Genomic DNA, 20,417 nt, shown 5'->3' with positions numbered 1-20,417 from the left:
TTCTCCAAAGTTTGGTTTCTGGAATTATTGCTGATATACATCAAAAGAATAACAAGCAAGAATTCTGATCCACTGTACCTACTACTGGCAGTGTAACAATGGGCCTCCCTGGTCTGGATATACCACTTCTGCCTTGACACAGCAAGTGATACTCCCCTGGACACCTGAGCCTGAGTTAAACACAGGCACCATCTCATTCTATATTGAGAAAAACAGAAACTCTGCATGAACAACTCTATCCAAACCCCTGCACTAAGCCAGGTGTGGTGGCTCACACCTGTAACCCCAGCACTTTGGGAGGCCGAGGTGGGAGGATCGCTTGAGCCCAGGAGTTTGAGACCAGTCTGGGCAACATAGTGAGACCCCTTCTCTACAACAAAAATTTTTTTTTAAAAATTAGCTGGGTATGATGGCAGACACCTGTAGTCCCAGCAATTTGAAAGGCTGAGGTGGGAGGGTCGCTTGAGCCTAGGAGGTCGAGGCTGTGACAGTGAGCTGTGATTGTACCACTGCACTCCAAACTGGGTGACAGAGTGAAACCCCGCCTCAAAAACCAAAACCAAAGCCCAAACAAACAAACAAACCCCTGCACTAAGAGACTTGGCCAAACCCCAGCATAGCTTCTAGCAGGCCAAGGCCACATCCTTGAGACGACCCAACCCTCTTGAATTCCTGTCTGGAAAAACCCAAGGCTGCCTAAGGAACTTACCATTTGTTCTTCCCAGCCCCTGATGAGAGGCCTTGACCTCTCTTTCGGAGAGCATTTATTAAAAAGGGCTTATAGTGGTGAATCCTTCCTCTGTCCCTTTGAGACATGTATGTATCTCCCACAACGCAGGGATATTTTTCTCAACGATCTGCGAGCCATTCTTTTGAAATCATCAGGAAGTACAGGGCCTCTGTCTCCCCGTCTCTGTGGGAGGGTAGAAGCCTAGCCTTGATAAACACCGGTTCACAGACACAGAGGGCCTCACGGCACTGACCCATCCCCTTAGCTGATTTAAAATTTTTTTCACTTCCCTGATTCTGCTCAACTCCCCACGCATTCTTTCTTTCTACTCCCTCATTCTCCTTTTATTTATTTTCATTTTTGAGATAGAGTCTTGTTCTGTTGTCCAGGCTGGAGTACAGTAGTGCAAACACAGCTCACTGCAGCCTTGACTTCCAGGACTCAAGTGATCCTCCCACCTCAGCCTCCTGGGTAGCTGGGACTACAGGCATGTGTCACCATGCCCAGCTAATTTTTAAAATATTTTATAGAGATGGGGGTCCCACTATTTTGGCCGGGCTGGTCTCGAACTCCTGGGCTCAAGCGATCCTCCTGCCTTAGCCTCCCAAAGTGCTGGGATTACAGGCATGAGCCACTGCACCCGGCCCTCGTTCTCCCTTTAAAACACCTCTGAGTAAATGGAACTCGGCCCTTTTCCCAACTCCAGTCATTACTGAATAAAATGTTTTGACTGCTTTAATTAGTGTCCTGCTTTGCTTATCTTTGACAGAGTCCAGGATGTCACCTGGGTTGCTCGTGGTCCCAGCTCCCCTTGTTCGGCTCCAGGTCCCTCCTCCAGCTGCCCTGGCCACCTGATTTCTCTGTGCCCATCCCCTGCCAACCAGCACCGCCCTCATGAGCAGAGCATTTGGCTCTGAGAGGGGCCAAGAGAACAAACACTGCCCATGAAGAGCATGTCGTTTTAAAGGGACACAGGGATCAAAGAGCCCTGACACAGCACATGACCCTGGAGCTACAGCAAGTGCAGTCACCTGCTGGCACGACATGGTGCTTGTCACAGTGCGTGGCTCACAGTGCACACTCCTTAAACGTCTGAGGGATGGAAGTGGCATCTGTATGAGGGAAGCGGCTGGAAGGACCTGAGCACTTGTGCCGCCCCCAACCCCATGGCCCTCGTTCTCTTGTGCTTTCATTCCCGCAGGCGGCCTCCCATCTCCCCAGCTCCTGTCCTTGCGGGTTTCAGCACTCCTTATCCCAGTTCTTGGTTCTTGTTTGTTTCATGCACCGGAGCCCAGAAGCGGTGCCGTCTGGCCCACACTTCCAGCACGTTCAGCTCAAACATGTGAGTCTGCTCTTGGTGATTCCAGGGTCATACGGCAGTGAGCTGGCTGGAGCGGCCCCCAGTCCACACCACAGCTGGACACGTGAGGTCTCCTTGGGATTTGACATCCCAGGTCTTGAGAAAGTTCCAGGCTCCTACTCATCCATCCATCCTTCCATTAATATTTCGGTAGTTCTCTAATTTGGCGTCCGGAGACTCATTCAAACAGGGATCCATGGGCCCCGCCCTGTTATTTTATTTTTGGGTAATGAACCTCTGGGGCAGTGCTTGGGTCTCCTGGTGTCTCAAACTGGGGCATCTTAGCATCTTAAACAAGGACACATCTGGGTGATGGTGACATGATTCAAGGAATGCTTTTGTTACTCACCCCAGATGGAGAGTTCCACAGGGGGAAGGAGAGAGGACCCTGCTCTGCACAGGTTGTGAACTGTGGGAGAATCTACTAATCTACATCCTCTGTGTAAAGTTCTCTAACTTGTTTCAGATTCATCTGGCCACACCATGAGGCAGACTACTCTTTCCTGTTTTATCCACAGGGGCATGGTGCCTCAGTTTACCTATGGAATTAATCTATAGGTAGTAAGTTACAGGAAACATAACCTGGGCTTAGATGAGCCTGTGTTCTGGTTGATCCTTTTCATTTACTAGCATTTGGGCAAGTTACTTAACCTCTCTGTTTTAGGCTGTTTTTGCACTGCTATAAAGAAATAACTAAAACTGGATGGCTGGGCATGGTGGCTCATACCTGTAACCCCAGCACTTTGGGAGGCTGAGGTGGGTGGATCACTTGAGGTCAGGAGTTCGAGACCAGCCTGGCCAATACGGCGAAACCCCACTCTCTACTAAAAATAAAAAAATTAGCTGGGTGTGGTGGTGGGCACTGTAATCCCAGCTATTCAGGAGGCTGAGGCAGTAGAATTGCTTGAACCCAGGAGGCGGAGGTTGTGCCAAGATCGAGCCACTGCACTCCAGCCTAGGCAACAGAGTGAGACTCCGTCCAAAAAACAAATAAACAAATAACTAAAACTGGGTAATTTATAAAGAAAAGAGGATTAATTAGCTCATGATTCTGCAGGCTGTACAGGAAGCATAGCGGTATCTGTTTCTGGGGAAGCCTCTAGAAGCTCCCAATCATGGTGGAAAGCTAAGCGGGGGCAAGAGAGAGCAAGATGCCACATACTTTTAAACCGCCAGATCTCGCAGGAAGTCACTCACTATCGGGAGGACAGCACCAAGGGGATGGTGCTAAGCCATTCATGAGAAGTCGGCCCCCAGGATCCAATCACCTCCCACCAGGCACCACCTCCAGCACTGGGGATTACATTTCAGCGTGAGATCTGGATGAGGGCAACATCCAAACTGGATCACTCTCTGAACCTTCATGTTCTAGTTTGTAAAATGGGAGATGATCCTTCTAATGCTCTCATTGAAAACTCGTGGGATTTAAATGGGATAGGTGTGTTTCAAGAAAAAATGAAAATGGTGTTTGATGAAAGCAGGTTTTCAATGGCTCATACCCTTTTGTTTTGTAAAATGTTTGGATTTTGTCAGTTCATGGGTGATTATTGGTATTTGCAAGCTATTTGAAATGTTTTCTTTTTCTTTTTTTTTTTTTTGAGGCAGGGTCTCACTCTTATTGCTTAGGCTGGAGTGCAGTGGCATGATCTCAGCTCACTGCAGCCTCTGCCTCCTGGGTTCAAACGATTCTCCCACCTCAGCCTCCCAAGTAGCTGGGATTACAGGTGTGCGCCACCACACCTGGCTAAATTTTGCATTTTTAGTAGAGACAGGGTTTTGCCATCCATGTTGGCCAGGCTGGTCTCAAACTCCTGACCTCAGGTGATCCACCCGCCTCGGCCTCTCAAAGTGTTGGGATTACAGGCGTGAGCCACCACGTCCGGCAGACATGTTTTTCTTTTTGATCAAACTGCATGCCGCATGCCATGTTTCATCCTTCCATTGTCTGAGCTTGCTGAACCCTTCACCAACATCTTTAAATTATAGGAAGGCCTGCTGTTTGTATGCAGACACCTGGGCCTCAGTTTTCACCAACATGCAACTGCAATGTGTCTGCACATAAATATGCAGTGTTTAGGCCCACGGGAACCTTCTCTCTTTCCTTCTCCCGTTCCTTCCTCCAAGCTAGAAGTGGTCCATATGGTGTGTGAAGGACTGTGCTGACATCCTGGATTCCTGCATATAAGGGGCCCTGAATCAGGCAGCACTGGCTGAGGACGGTGGTCAGATTTCCTGACACTTGCTTCCCATCACGTGTCGGCAGGGGCTGGAGATGTGCCGCCTGGGGAGGAAAGACCTTTGGGGTATGTGACAGGGCTTGAGCTCTGCTGGTGGTCTTGGGAGGACTGATGAGCCTTGCTTTAGGGAGCCTGGGATGGTAGAATAAGTACTGCCAAGGGGGGCTCATGGAGGCAGACCTCGCTCCACCAGACAGAAAAGGTTTCTAGCAACTCCTTTGATCTAAGAGTGAATGAGCTGCCTCAGAAGCGGGTGTGGTCTCCTTCCTAGCATGAAGCTGACCAGTCAGGGCTGAGAGATAATGTCAGGGCGATAGATTTCTGAACTGAGCTAGAATTTGAGTTGGATGCAATCATGTCTAGGGCAGGTGTCTATAAAGCTGTTTAGGATGCTTAGTGGAGGTGCATCTCAGGGCTTACCGTCATGGGTTGTTTGCTCACAGACAGGCTCACTCCATTCCCCAGCTTTGTTCCGATCAGGAAGAAACCCTCGAACTTGAACACAATAAGTTGTCCATGGCTCCAGGTTTCTGAGGACCTCAAAGTCATACTGGGGAGTAATCTGAAACTAGTAATGGAGACAAAAATAAGAACATGACTAAGCAGTGGAAGGGCACCACCTTTTTTTTTTCACATTTATCAGTGATAATAGCCATTTTAGACTTAAAATAGGAAGGAGCAGGTAGCAGGTGCTCCTCTCAGTTCAGGGACCCTGAGGCCACTCAGGGGGTGCATCAAGGACTGACAGTGGTGTCCACAAACCATTTTGGTTCCCGAGTTCTCCAGCTTAAATGACACACAAGCCATCACTTCTTTCTTAAAAAAAGATAAAGCAGGCCGGGTGTGTTGGCTCGTGCCTGTAATCACAGCACTTTGGGAGACTGAGGAGTTTGAGACCAGCCTAGTCAACATGGCAAAACCCCATCTCTACTAAATATACAAAAAATTAGCCAGGCGTGGTGGCGCACGAGAATCGCTTGAACTTGGGAGGTGGAAGTTGCAGTGAGCCGGGATACCCCACACTGCACTCCAGCCTCGGTGACAGAGCGAGACTTTGTCTCAGAAATAAAGAAAAAAGTAAATAAATAAATAAAATAAACTGGTCTTTTAATTATTATTTTTTTTGAGATGGAGTTGCACTCTTGTCGTCCAGGCTGGAGTGCAGTGGCACGATCATGGCTCACTGCAACCTCCGTTGCCAGGCTCAAGCAATTCTCCTGCCTCAGCCTCCCGAGTAGCTGAGAATACAGGTGCACACTACCACACTCAGCTAATTTTTTTTGTATTTTTGTAGAGACGGGGTTTTGCCATGTTGGCCAGGCTTGTCTTGAACTCCTGACCTCAGGTGATCTGCCCACCTTGGCCTCTCAAAGTGCTGGGATTACAGGTGTGAGCCACCACACCCAGTCGCAATTGGTTATTTCTTTTTTGGGGTTGGGGTTGTTGACAGCATGCCTATATTCCTTTACTGCATGAGGAGCGAAGCCCATGGAGGTCAATAATTGGATTAGACTTATGGAATATATGAAGAAAATGGTTTAACTTCTAATAAGTAAATTAAAAGACCAAAAGCAAATCAAAGCAACAACTGAAAAAAATGGCGGGCTTGCAGTTCCAGAAGTCCAGTGCCTCTAAAACCTTACAATGCAAATTTTTTCAAAGATTAAACTCAGAGGCAAGCAGGTAAGGTGGTGGCATAGTAGTAGAGGGACCTTCTCAATCCCTGCTGGGGCTTTTTCTGCCCTTTCACGTCTGGGCAACTTCTGGTTTTATCTTCTCACTTTCTCCCAACAGGAAGAAAGAATTCTCAAAAGCCCTTCATGCTGTGAGTTTAGGGACCTAGTCTGGCACCGCCTCAGGAATCTCTACATTCTAGAGGGGAACCATATAAGCCTGTATTGATACAACAATTAGCGGGGTGTGGTGGCAGGTGCCTGTAATCGCAGCTACTTGGGAGGCTGAGGCAGGAGAATTGCTTGAACCCAGGAGGCGGAGATTGCAGTAAGCTGAGATCGCATCGCTGCTTTCCAGCCTGGGCAATGACAGACTTTGACTCTGCCTCAAAAAAACCCCCAAAAAACCTGTATTGGTGGCATCACAGGCACCTGTGAGAGTAGCAGTGCAGCAGGCAGCCTTTCCACACTCGGTAAGTCACACAGAAGGTTGCCACACAACTGGCCGAAGAGAGAGGACAAATGTGTAACCAGATGCTCATGTTGTGGGCATGTGTGAGAAAAGAAGCTAAACAGTAAGTGGAGTTTGCATTCCCACTTGCCTCAGGAGGCACCTGACCCTGCTTACTGTAAAACTAGATCCTTAATTGAGGTCTGTTGCTAGCTCCTGGAGGGGAGCAATCTGCTCTTATCTTTATACCCCAGGGCTTAGCAGAGATGCCTGCATTTGATCAGTGATTGTGAGTATCAGAATTCATATGCTGAAACTTAACTGCCACTATGATAGGACTCAGAGGTGGAGGCTTTCAGAAGTGATTAAATAATGAGGGCAGAGCCTTCCTGAATGCCATTGGTGACCTTAGAAAAGAGCAGCAAGGGAGCTGTTTACATCCTTGCCCTTTGCCTTCCACCATCTAGGAGGCAGAGCACGCCGGTGCTCACCAGACACTGAATCTGCTGGTGCCTTGATCTTGGACTTCCCAGCCTGCAGAACTGTGAGAAATAAATTTCTAGTGTTTATAAGTTACCTAGTCTGTGGTATTTTGTTGTGGCAGCAGGAATGGACTAAGACACTGCATCATTTAATGGAACATTTTTTGGGGAAAAAAATTAACTTGAGATTTTTTGGGCTATGCAGTGTGTGTATATAAATTTAACTACATCATTCCTAAGATAATAAACATGGGTGATCCCTTCTTCCCAAACACTTTGAGACTTAAGTGGTAAAATCAACATTTAATGTGGAAGGGATAACATATATGTAATATGACATACATAACATATATATGTCAGTTTAGGACCATGAATGGCATTCAGCTCAGAAGCATTAGGTATCAGAATAAACCTTGACCAAGGATGAATAAAAATAACCTTAACATGTCTAGCAAAGAGGAAGGAAACCTCATGTACTGATGTACTGACCATATATACATCATTCCAGGCAATGGGATGAGTTTATATTTTCTATTATTTCATTAAATTCCCCAACAATCTTATGAAGTAGGTTATTATCCTTGTTTTATTAATAAAGTAAGTTATTACGCCCATTTTGCAGACTTGAGGAGGCTGGGGTCAAGAAAGTGACCAATGGCACATGGTGGCATGGGTGATATTCCGATCAGATCCTTTGACTCCAAGCCCATGTTTTTAAAGAAATTGTCCCCTGAAGAATAGAGCAACAAGGGGCTGTCTTGACCACGGACGTCCCTGATTTGCGGTGTGTGTGGGACACAGGGGTTGATGTCATGGGACAGTTGTCAATTTGCTGATCACCTAATTCAGCCAGCTCCAAGTTCCCTTAGCTAACTCTGACTCAACTGTGCCTTCCCCTGCAACTGCCCTTTAGGGAGGGAAAGGTCTGCTGTCACTGTGCAGACTTTGTCCTGAAAGTCTGCTCTACACATATCCCTTAGGAGTCTGGGAAGCTTGAGCCAGAGATACCAGTAACCCCTCTGTCTGGGAAGCTCTTGGCTTACAGAGGACCAGTCCATAAGGTGCTGCCACCTTGCAAGATTCTGCAAAGAATATGAAAGCCTACAACCTCTGAAATGCAATTAGCCAACCTTACCTTTTCATCGGTACCGTTTTTCCAGTATTGCACATTATAAGTCCATGAGTTATACACATTCTTCATAGTCCAAGTTTCGTATTCATTCTCAATTTTAGGGGCTAAGAAACGCATATGTAAAGAATCAGCAAGTACTTCTACTTGCATTCCAGGGGGTCCAATAATGGCTAAGCAGAAGAACAAGCAAAATGACAATCAAAAATCACATTTTAAAAACTTCAACATTAATTTTTCATAACCATGCAGAACAATTAGTCCACGGAAGTACACTGCTTTGATATACTATTGTCATGACATTGATTGACATGGCTAAGAAGGATAGTTGGATTTAGTTTCTTTTAAAAAATCTGATAATCTTTGTCTTTCTTAATGAAGTTTAGTCCACTTATGTTTATTGTGGTTTCTGATACATTTGGAATTATTCCAGCTACATTATTTTGTATTTTCTATAAGGATTTCTTTTTAAATTTCTATTTTATGTTTTTGGTGTCTTCTCCTCTTTTATTCCTGCTTTTTGTTGGCTTGAATTTTATTTCCTTTTTCAGGATGGAAGCTACAGATGGCATCTCTATTATTCTTAGTGGCCACCTTTACATGTTTAACATATATAATTAACCATATATATTTCCAACAATGTCTAAAGCTGTTTCCCTTCTGAATGCTCTTTTACTAGATATTCATGTGGCTGGCTCCTTCACTTCATCTGGGTCTCTGCTCAAATGCTACTTCCTCAGAGAGACTGTATCTTACCATTCTATGTAGAAGCGCAGCTCCCATTACTTTCTGTCCTATTGCCTTGCTTCAGTCTTCTTAAGAACCATAGTCACTACCTGTCATGTAATATGTATCTATTTATTTATTATCTGTACTCCTGATTAGCACATATATGCTCCATGAGGTATTTTGTCTTGTTCATTGTTGTAGCTTCAGTGCTCAGAATGCAGCTGTTACACAGATGTACTCAATAATAACTATAGAATGATTCATAAATGGTTCCAGGCAATCATGGTGTTTGAGTTATGTCCTGTATTCTTCTTTGGCTGCTGTTACTTTTTCAGGGCTGTTAATGGACCTGCTTCTATCATTCTAAAGTGCTCGTCTGAAAACCAGACAAGAAAACTTGTTGGAATACTTTGCCAAAGCAAGTATAAATAGGTTATGCATGATGCCTGGAAACACTTTCCTATCACTAAAATACATAGACTTCAAGAGGCAAATCTCCAATATTGGGTAGTAGTTGCTAAGAGCACAGAAGCAAGAGCCTGGGTCTGAATCCTTGCTCAGCCACTCATGACCTGTATGACTTTTTGACAAGCTGCTTAACCGTGTTGTACCTAGGCTCTAAAGGGAACTTCCATGGATGGGAGCTAACAGAATTTGGGACAAGTTAGGACCTGGTAAGCCAGTTAGCAATTATAGGAGCAAAAACTTGTACTTTTAACTACTGTGAAACTTAATTTTCTGTTCATCTTTCCTTTGTTTTTGTAAAGGTACCATTAGAAAATATAATCTAACTTTGATAATTTATGATTCCAAAAGTAAGACGTTTTTACCCAGGCTTGGGATGGAATTGGCAAAGGGAAGAAAGGCATCCTAGCCTCATTCTCTACCAGGGAGGATGTAACTGTGGGGGTCATGGGGGTCCAGAGCAGGGACTGGCATAAAGAGCACTCCCCATAGAGAGACAGTTCTTTTTTTGAGATAAGACTTCACTCTGGTCACCCAGGCTGCTGGAGTGCAGTGGTGTGATAATGGCTCACTGCAGCCTTGACTTCCCAGGCTCAGGTGACTCTCCCACCTCAGCCTCCCAAGTAGCTGGGACTACAAGCACACTCCACCATGCCTGGCTAATTTTTTTTTTTTTTTGGTATTTTTTTTTGTTTTTTGTAGAGACAGGGTTTCACCATGTTGCCCAGGCTGGTCTTAAATTCCTGGGCTCAAGGACAAGTGTGGTGGTTCATGTCTGTAATCCCAGCACTTTGGGAGGCTGACGCAGGTGGATCACTTAAGGTCAGGAGTTCAAGACCAGCCTGGCCAACATGGTGAGACCCCGTCTCTACTAAAAATACAAAAAAATTTAGCTGGGCATAGTGACAGGCACTTGAAGTCCCAGCTACTCAGGAGGCTGAGGCACAAGAATCATTTGAACCCTGGAGGCAGTTTGCAGTGATCTGAGATCGCGCCACTGCACTTCAGCCTGGGTGTCAGAGTGAGACTTTGTCTCAAAAAAAAAAAAAAGAAAGAAAGAAAAAAAGAAAATTCCTGGGCTCAAGTGATCCACCACCTCAGCCTCCAAAAGTGTTGGGATCATAGACGTGAGCCACCATGCCTAGCCAGAGACAATTCTTTTAGTGCTTTTCTCTATGTGAGTTTTGAAGGGCTGTATGTGAATTTTGTGAATCAGGTTCTTTTAACCTCTAATCTTCTTTACTCTCTCAATTGCTAATATATGGTTCAATTAGTTTTCAATTCCTGATATTCTAAATATGCTCATCTCATATTTAGGGGACTCTGGTGGTCACCATGACCCTCCAAATCTAACCTGGAAACAATATATATATATATTTTTTGAGACCAAGTCTCACTCTATTGCCCAGGCTGGAGTACAGTGGCGTGATCTTGGCTCACTGCAATCTCCGCCTAACCTGGGAACAATTTTTGATGCTGACCAACCAGTCTGACCCAACCCACCTGCCATCAGCCCTATCCCTCCCTCCCTCTGTCCTTCACTCTGGGCAAGCCGGCTGTCTGCATCAGATTTTCCATCTCTACACCTGCCTTCGTTCTTTTGCCTATCACGTTATATTTCTTTGTTTAAGTCATAATTCCATACTGACTTTCTCCCAGAAAATCCACCACAAGAATCCTTCCAGAACTTCTCCTCAACAGCACGGGCCCCAACATAGTCACATCCTTGAGGCACTGAAGGGGTTAGATTTATATTTAATTGTTGCATTGATGATATGCCTATCTTTTTCTGTCTCTCCCATGAATTCTTTAGGGATACAACTCTCTTTATTATATTCCTTAAGCTCCTTGTGCAAGGCCATCCATTTGTGGGCCCTCAAAGAATTCTTGTTGATGGACCAACCAATGTGGAAAAAAACAAGGCAAGATGATGACATTACAAAAAAAGGGAAAACAAAATGGCTTACTGTCATCCACAGGACAGAAGGTGATGTTTACCCAGTCTGAATGCTCATCTGCAAATTCAGCCCTGACTCTCAAGGTGTGGTCACCATACTTGGAAAGACTTGAGAAATCACATTCCGTCAAGGTAGTATTCATGCATTTATCTTGGAATATCCTATAACTACACAATCAAAAAGATAGGTCAATCAGGAGAGTTCTAGCTTCAGTCTCCCTGAGGCTGACTGGTACTTAATTTGGAGGGGGGGGAGCGCGGGAGTGGAAACTGTGTTAAACATAGAAATACGTGTCTTCAAAACAGAACTTCTCAGAGACTTGAACATCTTAATGACTACGTGCCTCTCCAAGGGGTTGAGTATTCAGCATACTTGACCAAGAAAGCTTGCTTCCTTGATTACGTATTTTTGAAAACAGGGGCATGTGATTTATGAGACATTGATTTACAAAAATTTACCAAAATAAAGATATTACAATGATTTTCAATAAAGTCATGTGCTGCATAATGACATTTCGGTAGATGACAGACCACATATACAACGTTGATGCCCTAAGATAATGATACTGTATTTTTACTGTACCTTTTCTATGTTTAAATACATTTAGATGTACACATACCTCATTTTATTGTGATTTGCTTTATTGTACTTCACAGATATTGCATTTTACAAATCGAAGGTCTGCAGCAACCCTGCATTGAGCAAGTCTATTGGTGCCATTTTTCCAACAGCACATGCCCACTTCATGTCTTTATGTCACATTTTGGTAATTCTCGCAATATTTCAAAACTTTTCATCATGATTATATGTGTTATGGTGATCCGTGATCAGTGATCTTTGATGTTACTGTTGTAATTGTTTTGGGGTACCATGAACCACACCTATATAAGACAGTGAAATTAATCAATAGATGTTGTGAGTGTTCTGACTTCTCCACCCACTGGCCACTCTCCTGCCTCTCTCCTTCTCCTCGGGCATCCCTATTCCAAAAGCTGCAAAGGATTAAGCTTAGTGAGGAAGGCATATTGCAGGCCACAACAGGCCCCTTGGGCCAAACAGTTAGCCAAGTTGTGAATGCAAAGGAAAAGTTGTTGAAGGAAATTTAAAGTGCTACTCCAGTGAACACATTAATAATAAGAAAGTAAAACAGCCTTATTGATAATATGCAGAAAGTCTCAGTGGTCTGGATAGAAGATCAAACCAGCCACACCATTCCCTTAAGCCAAAGTCTAATCCACAGCAAGACCCTAACACTCCAATTCTGTGAAGGCTTAAAGAGGTGAGGAAACTGCAGAAGAAAAGTTGGGGCTGGGTGTGGTGGCTCAAGCCTGTAATCCCAGCACTTTGTGAGGCTGAGGTGGGCGGATCATCAGGTCAGGAGTTCAAGACCAGCCTGACCAACATGGTGAAACCCCATCTCTACTAAAAATACAAAAAAATTAGCTGGGCGTGGTGGCATGCACCTGTAATCTCAGCTACTCAGGAGGCTGAGGCAGGAGAATCACTTGAACCCGGGAGGCAGAGGTTGCAATAAGCCGAGATTGTGTCACTGTATTCCAGCTTGGGCAACAGAGCGAGACTCCATCTCAAAAAAAAAAAAAAAAAAAGAAAAGTTGGAAGTTAGCAGACATTGGTTCATAAGGTTTAAGGACAGAAGCCATCTCCATAATATAAAAGTGCAAGGTGAAGCAGCAAGTGCCGATGTAGAAGCTGCAGCAAGTTATCCAGAAGATCTAGCTAAAGTCTAGCTAAAATGATGAAGGTGGATACTCTAAACAACATATTTTTAATGTAGATGAAACAATCTTCTATTAAGATGTCATCTAGGACTTTCATAGTTACAGAGGAGAAGTCAATGCCTGGCTTCAAAGCTTCAAAGAACAGGCTGACTCTTGTTAAGGGCTAATGTAGCTGGTGACTTTAAGTTGAAGCCAACACTGGATTACCATTTTGAAAATCAGAGAGCTCTTAAGAATTATGCCAAATCTACTCTGCCTGTGCTCCACAAATGGAACAACAAAGCCTGGAGGATGGCACATCTGTTTACAGCATGGTTTACTGAATATTTTAAGCCCAGTATTAAGACCTACTGCTCAGGATAAAAAGTTTTCTCTCAAAATATTACCTCTCATTGACAATGTACCTGGTTCCCCAAGAACTCTGATGGAGATTTAAAAGGAAATTAATGCTGTTTTCATGCCTGCTAACACAACATCCATTCTGTAGCCCATGGGTCAAGGAGTTATTTTGACTTTCAAATCTTATTATTTAAGAAATATATTTTGAAGCTGGGCACAGTGGCTCATGCCTGTAATCTGAGCACTTTGGGAGGCCAAGGGGGGCAAATCACTTGAGGTCAGGAGTTCGAGACCAGCCTGGCCAACATGGTGAAACCCTGACTTTACTAAAAAAAAAAAATACAAAAATTAGCCTGGTGTGGTGTCACTACTTGGGAAGCTGAGGCAGGAGAATCACTTGAACCTGGGAGGTGGAGGCAGCAGTGATCTGAGATCATACCACTGCACTTCAGCCTGGGCAACAGAGTGAGACTCCATCTTAAAAAATAAAATAAAATGAAATAAAATAAAATAAAGAAATATATTTTGTAAAGTTATAGCTGCCATAGATAGTGATTTCTCTGATGGATCTGGGCAAGGTAAATTGAAAACCTCCCAGAAAGGATTCACCATTCAAAATGCCATTAAGAACATTGGTGATTCATAGGAGGAGGTCAAAATATAACATTAACAGGGGTTTGGAAGAAGCTGATTCCAACCCTCATAGATTACTTTAAGGGGTTCAAGACTTCAGTGGAGGAAGTAACTGCAGATGTGGTGAAAACAGCAAGATAACTAGAATTAGAAGCGGAACCCGAAGATGCGACTGAATTGCTCCAATCTCATGATAAAAGTTGAACAGATGAAGAGTTGTTTCTAATGAGTGAGCAAAGAAAGTGGTTTCTTGAGATGGAATTTATTCCTGGTGAAGATGCTATGAACATTGTTGAAATGACAACAAAGGATTTAGAATATTACATAAACTTAGTTGATAGCAGGGTTTGAAAGGATTCCAATTTTGAAAGAAGTTCTTCTGTGAGTAAAATGCTACCGAACAGCATCTCATGCTACAGAGAAATCTGTCGTGAAAGGAAGAGTTAATTGATGCAGCAGACTTCATTGTCATCTTATTTCAAGAAATTGTCACAGTCACTGCAACTCAGCAACCACTACCCTGATCAGTCAGCAGCCATCCATATCAAGGCAAGATGCTCCACGAGCAAAAGGATTATGACTTGCTGAAGGCTCTGATGATTGCTAGCATTTTTCAGCAAGTAAGTATTTTAAAATTAAGCTGTGCACATTTTTTTAGACATAATGCTATCGCACACTTAATGGACTACAGTATAAACGTAATTTTTAGATGCACCGGGAAACAAAAAAATTCATGTGACTCACTCTATTATGGTTTTAGCTTTATTGTGTTAGTCTGGAACCAAAACTGCCTTATCTCTGTGATATGCCTGTATACAAATACCATTGTGTTACGACTGCCTACAGCACTCAGTACAGTAACATGCTGTACAGGTTTACAGCCTGGGGCAATAGGCTAAACCACATAGCCTAGGTGTATACGAGGCTACACCATCTAGGTTTGTGCAAGTACAATGTATGACGTTCACACAGCAAAACTGTCTAATGATGCATTTCTCAGAGTGTACCCCAGTTGTTAAGTGACCCGTGACTGTCCTGTCCTATAAATGACTATCATTGCAATTACTCTGGAAAAATTATAAAACAATTCATCAGTCTCAGTCAGAACACCAGCCCCAACAGCAACCACTAAAGGGAACATGACAGAAAGTGAAGTGGAAGAAAAGAGATGACATTTGGACATGCCTGTTGGATGCTAGGGAAATACAATCTCCTGAATCTAAGCTCGCAACAGCCAAGGAGGTGTAATTGGCTCCACGTGATCAAAGGAAGCCCAGGCTCTCATCTTGCAAAAAGTGAGGAGCTGTCCCGGCTCAGTGGCTCACGCCTATAATCCCAGCACTCTGGGAGGCCGAGGCAGAGGATCACTTGAGCCCAGGAGTTTGAGAACAGCCTGGACAACGTGGTGAGTCCTTGTCTCTATAAAAAATAAAAAAATTATTTGGGTATGGTGGCATGCGCCTGTAGTCCCAGCTACTCAGTAGGCTAAGGAGGGAAGCTCGCTTGAGCCTGGGAGGTGGAGGCTGCAGTGAGACGTGATTGCACCACTGCACTCCAGCCTGGGCAACAGAGTGAGACTGTCTCAAAAAATTTAATTTAATTTAATTTAAAAATTTATAAAATAAAATAAAAAAGTGAGGAGCTATCTGATTGGTCCCCCAAGGCATCTTCTGGTGCCAAAACCAATTTGGTTGCTCCCAGAAGTGATGATGAAAGTGATGGTGATAAAAATAACAACAGCCAACATTTATTAAGTACACAGGGGTCAGGCGTGGAGAGCCTAAGAAATCTGCCCAACTGAACTCAGATCTGTTTGATTTCATAGTCTAAGGTAGCACATCACATCTCACAGCATTCTTAGTGATACCTAGAAAAATCCCTTGCAAAAAGTAGATAGAGATCATTGGGATCATGCTATTTTTTCACTTAATATACCACAAATATTTGTCAATCAACCATTTCTTCACGGCTGCTTAACATCCCATCATTTGGAAAATCCAGAGGTCATTTCATTAAGGGGGTTTTCTCACATGTGGCCATATTTTTTTTCCTCCCTACCTTCTTTCTTCCCTTCCGCCTTCCTTCTTTCCAACTCAAGTCCAGCTAATTAAAAAAAAAAATTGTAGAGACAAGGGGCTGCTATGTTGCCCAGGCTGGTCTTGAACTCCTGGCCTCAAATGATTATCCTACCTTGGCCCCCCCCAAAGTACTGGGATTACTGGCCCATTTCCTTCTTTTAAACTAATGCATCAATTATCCAGCATGTGCAGTATTTCAAAAGTTGTTTTGCAATAACTTCTTTTCACTAGATTTTTTTTTTTTTTTTTTTTTTTTTTTGAGATGGAGTCTCACTCTGTCACCCAGGCTGGAGTGCAATGGTACAATCTCGGCTTGCTGCAACCTCTGCCTCCTGGGTTCAAGTGATTCTCCTGCCTCAGCCTTCTGAGTAGCTGGGACTACAGGTATGCACCACCATGCCCGGCTAATTTTGTATTTTTAGTAAAGATGGGGTTTTGCCATGTTGGTAAGGCTGGTCTCGAACTCCTGATCTCAGGTGATCCACCCACCTCGGCCTCCCAAAGTGCTGGGATTACGGGCATGAGCCACCGTGCCTGGCCTTCACTAGGTTATTTTTATTGCATGTACAAATACTTCTCCCCGCATTAAATAGGTAATATGACCCATTCCTCATATTTACATCTAATTGTTTTGGATGTTTTTATATTAAAATCACCAGTACATCCTCTGAAGTGCCCCCTGCCCTGGACGCCCTGCCCCAATGCACGCAAACAACAGAGAGTTTGTGCTGTGCAATTGCTCATGCTAAACTCTAAACAACTCTTTTGTAGAGCCACATGAGGCAATCACATCTTTAGGGATCAAATATCTTCCCCAAGGACACGGCCAGCACATATTTTGTTTTCTCCAGCACATGCCATACTCACTCTGTAGTTCCACGCGGGGGAGACCTGGAACCCAGGTGTGGATACCCTCATGAAGTCATTTCATGAAGTCATTGGGATCGCTAACATAAAAGATAAACATGCAAAGCCAAGTGCCTCGACTATAATGGCAAAAAAGCATGGCATGGGCTGGGTGTGGTAGCTCACGCCTGTAATCTCAGCTCTTTGGGAGACTGAGGCAGGTGGATCACTTGAGGCCAGGAGTTCAAGACCAGCTCGGCCAACATGGTGAAACCCCATCTCTGCTAGAAGTACAAAAATCAGTTGGGCACAGTGGCATGCGCTTGTAGTCCCAGCTACTCAGGAGGCTGAGGCAGGAGAATCACTTGAACCCAGGAGGTGGAGGCTGCAGTGAGCAGAGGTCGTACCACTGCACTCCAGCCTTGGTGACAGAGTGAGACCCTGTCTCAAAGAAAAAAAAAAAAAAGGCTGGGCGTGGTGGCTCACGCCTGTAATCCCAGCACTTTGGGAAGCCAAGGCGGGTGGATCACGAGGTCAGGAGATCAAGACCATTCTGGGTAACACGGTGAAACAGTGTCTCTACTAAAAAATACAAAAAATTAGCTGGGCGTGGTGGCGGGCGCCTGTAGTCCCAGCTACTCAGGAGGCTGAGGCAGGAGAATGGCGTGAACCCGGGAGGCGGAGGTTGCAGTGAGCTGAGATTGCGCCACTGCACTCCAGCCTGGGCAACAGAGCGAGACTCCGTCTCAAAAAAAAAAAAAAGAAAAACAAACAAATAAACCCAAAAGCACAGCACAGAACAAGAAAAACAAACTACAGGGAGACAGACAGACAGAGAAGAAATTTAATTTTCCACAGTAAAATCTCTGTGGCTATTCAGACTGAGTAGAGAAAGCACAGAAAGCAAATGATAAAGCCAATCAGTACTAGAAAATGCACATCAGGAAAAAAATTAATTATAGAATATGCCCTCCTTCAATCCTTGGGACAGCTGACAGTACTGGACTATGGACTGTAAATTAGATACAAGTATTTTATGAATGTAAAAGTTCCTGAGCTTCTCACTGTACTATGTGATGTAAGAGATTATCCTTGTTCTTGTGAAATACACAGTGAAATATTACAGCACAAAGGGCATGAGAGAGAGAGAGGAAGGGAGAGAATGTGACCAACATTAAAAATTGGTGAACCTGGGCCGGGCGTGGTGGCTCACGCCTGTAATCCCAGCACTTCGGGAAGCCGAGGTGGGTGGATCATGAGGTCAGGAGATAGTGACCATCCTGGCTAACACGGTGAAACCCCATCTCTACTAAAAATACAAAAAATTAGCTGGGCATGGTGGTGGGAGCCTGTAGTCCCATCTACTCGGGAGGCTGAGGCAGGAGAATGGTGTGAACCCGAGAGGCAGAGGTTGCAGTGAGCCGAGATGGCGCCACTGTACTCCAGCCTGGGTGACAGATCGAGACTCCGTCTCATAAAAAAAAAAAAAAAAATTGGTGAATCTGATTGTAGGCTATCTGGAAATTCTTTGTATTCTACTTAAAATTTTGAAATGTTCTGTTAGTCTGGAATTATTTTGAACTAAAAGTTAAAAAACAAAAGCCAGCAATGCACAGACGAGGACTATCTTATTCATCTTTCTACTTCTTCTCTGATGTAGCAGGCCTTGGGGATTTTTGTGAAATGACAGCTGGATCTGGGAACAAATTTCCTCCTGCCTCACTGAAGGACTTGTCTATCTTCGTATGTTTCTGAGTCACATAGAAAGCAGGTGTGTTGGCTTGTCAGCCTTGGGCCTCCTGCTGCTGTTTGCGCCTGGCCTAAAGGTGTGTCACCTGCAGTCCAGCATGTGGCGTATGGTGGCAGGCTGCCAAGGGAGTGCTGGCACTGACTTCCTTCACCAGGCATAGGGAAACACTGACAGGCAGGAGAGGTAGAGGGCGTTCAGATCACTGCTGAGATGACCGTCTAGGGTGACACTCACTCTTCCTTCACAGCCCCTGCTGTTGTCAGAGAATGGGGCTTTTAACAGTCAGTAGCTGTCTTACTTTTAATTTCAGGATGGAACCACGGAGAAACTGAGCACTCATTATGCAAATTATGTGCATCGCGCATGGCACTGGGGCATGATGTTATAATCCATTGGAGGGGAACAGGTGATATATCGTAGCAAGGGGCTTCCTGACCGCTTTGCATATCTCAGTTTCTTGGGTAGCATCCACTCAACATTGTTGACTTCCAGCAATACTACTCATACCTAGAGATGACAGCAGTGGTATTTTTCTTTTAAAATATATCAACTGTGACAAACAAGCTGGGATGGGCACAGCATGAGGTTACCACTATGGCTGATTATATCTACATACGCATGATAAAATGTCTGTATCTGCCAGCAGCCCTGTGATTAACAGTCAAATCGTCAACCATCACAACTAGAAAACCTAAAAGAGAAAAGGTGGCCATGAGAATTTCCCAGACAGAAAAAGGCTGGCAGGGAGGCTCCCTGAGGGTTGTCACAGTCACACGGTGACCATAGTCAGACTCCCTTCCTCCTGTGGCCCAACCCAGTGACCAGCCCAGGGCTGGCTCCTCCAGTGCGTTCCTGCCAATAGTGAGGCCAGACCCACCTTAGGTACTGAGCTGTGAAAGTCAGGTTCCCTTTGGCAAAAGCAGGTGACTCCCACTGTAGAATGTTCTTGAAATTAACAGAATTCATTCTGACATTTTCGGGAGGTGGTACCATTCCCAATGCTATGAAAATAAGACAAAAACATTTACAACCTTTTTCCTCAAAACAGATGCCCATGAAAAAGCCCACATTCAGCACTTGGTTCTCCTCTATGGCTCCATGTCTTCAAAGGCCACGTGGGTGAGGGAGGGAGAGACAGGTTGGCTGTGCTGAGGAGTCTAGATTTTCTTTGAGCAGCCGTGAGGAGAAATTTCTGGAGGGGCAGGAGTAAAATGGGGACAGACAAAGGAGCCTTGGATTTGTGTGGTGGCAGAAAGCTACGAGGGGGTAGGGTGGGCACATGGATTTCAGATATATTTCCAGACGTAAAAACAAACTGGAGACTTCCTGATACATTTGATGCATAAAAGCTGAGGTCAGTGTCCATTTTGGGCTTAAGCAGCTGGTGCCCGATTGGAGCTCAGCTGGGGAACTCACGAGTCCCATTTGAGCTGCATTAGGTTGGAGATGCTGGAGAGAGGCTGAAGTAGGAATGTCAGGGAGACAGCCAGATGAATGAGCCCAGAGGTCACACCAAGAACAGATGTGGGCTAGAGACAGAAATTATTTTCAAACCTTTTAATAGAAAATTCGAAACCTGGCCAGGCATGGTGGCTCGCGCCTGTAATCCCAGCTCTTTGGGAGGCCGAGGAAGGTGAATCACCTGAGGTCAGGAGTTCAAGACCAGCCTGGCCAACATGGCGAAACCCCATCTCCAATAAAAATACAAAAATTAGCCAGGCGTAGTGGCACACACCTGTAATTCCAGCTACTCGGAAGGCTAAGGGAGGAAAATCACTTGAACCCGGGAGGCGGAGGTGGCAGTGAGGCAAGATCAAG

General features: G+C 44.7%; 1 protein-coding gene across 4 annotated transcripts in view; it reads right to left on the bottom strand.

Annotated features, from left to right (window-relative positions):
* IL10RB (interleukin 10 receptor subunit beta) overlaps window positions 1-20,417 on the bottom strand; it is a 43,139-nt gene that overhangs the window by 19,121 nt on the left and 3,601 nt on the right. For 3 of the 4 annotated variants that reach the window (XM_055373911.2, XM_055373912.2, XM_004062710.5), the window contains exons 2-5: window positions 19,477-19,600; window positions 11,224-11,381; window positions 8,069-8,235; window positions 4,748-4,895 (exon numbers count right to left, since the gene is read on the bottom strand). In XM_055373911.2, coding sequence (XP_055229886.1) covers window positions 4,748-4,895; window positions 8,069-8,235; window positions 11,224-11,381; window positions 19,477-19,600 — 597 coding nt within the window. Of the gene's footprint in view, window positions 1-4,747; window positions 4,896-8,068; window positions 8,236-11,223; window positions 11,382-19,476; window positions 19,671-20,417 lie in introns of those variants that run through there. The other variant, XM_019017800.2, reaches the window with a different exon arrangement.

Source organism: Gorilla gorilla, chromosome 22, assembly GCF_029281585.2.
Source record: "Gorilla gorilla gorilla isolate KB3781 chromosome 22, NHGRI_mGorGor1-v2.1_pri, whole genome shotgun sequence".
NCBI lineage: Eukaryota > Metazoa > Chordata > Mammalia > Primates > Hominidae > Gorilla > Gorilla gorilla.
Note: the sequence above shows the minus strand (reverse complement) of the source record. Positions and strands in the feature narration are given on the sequence as shown.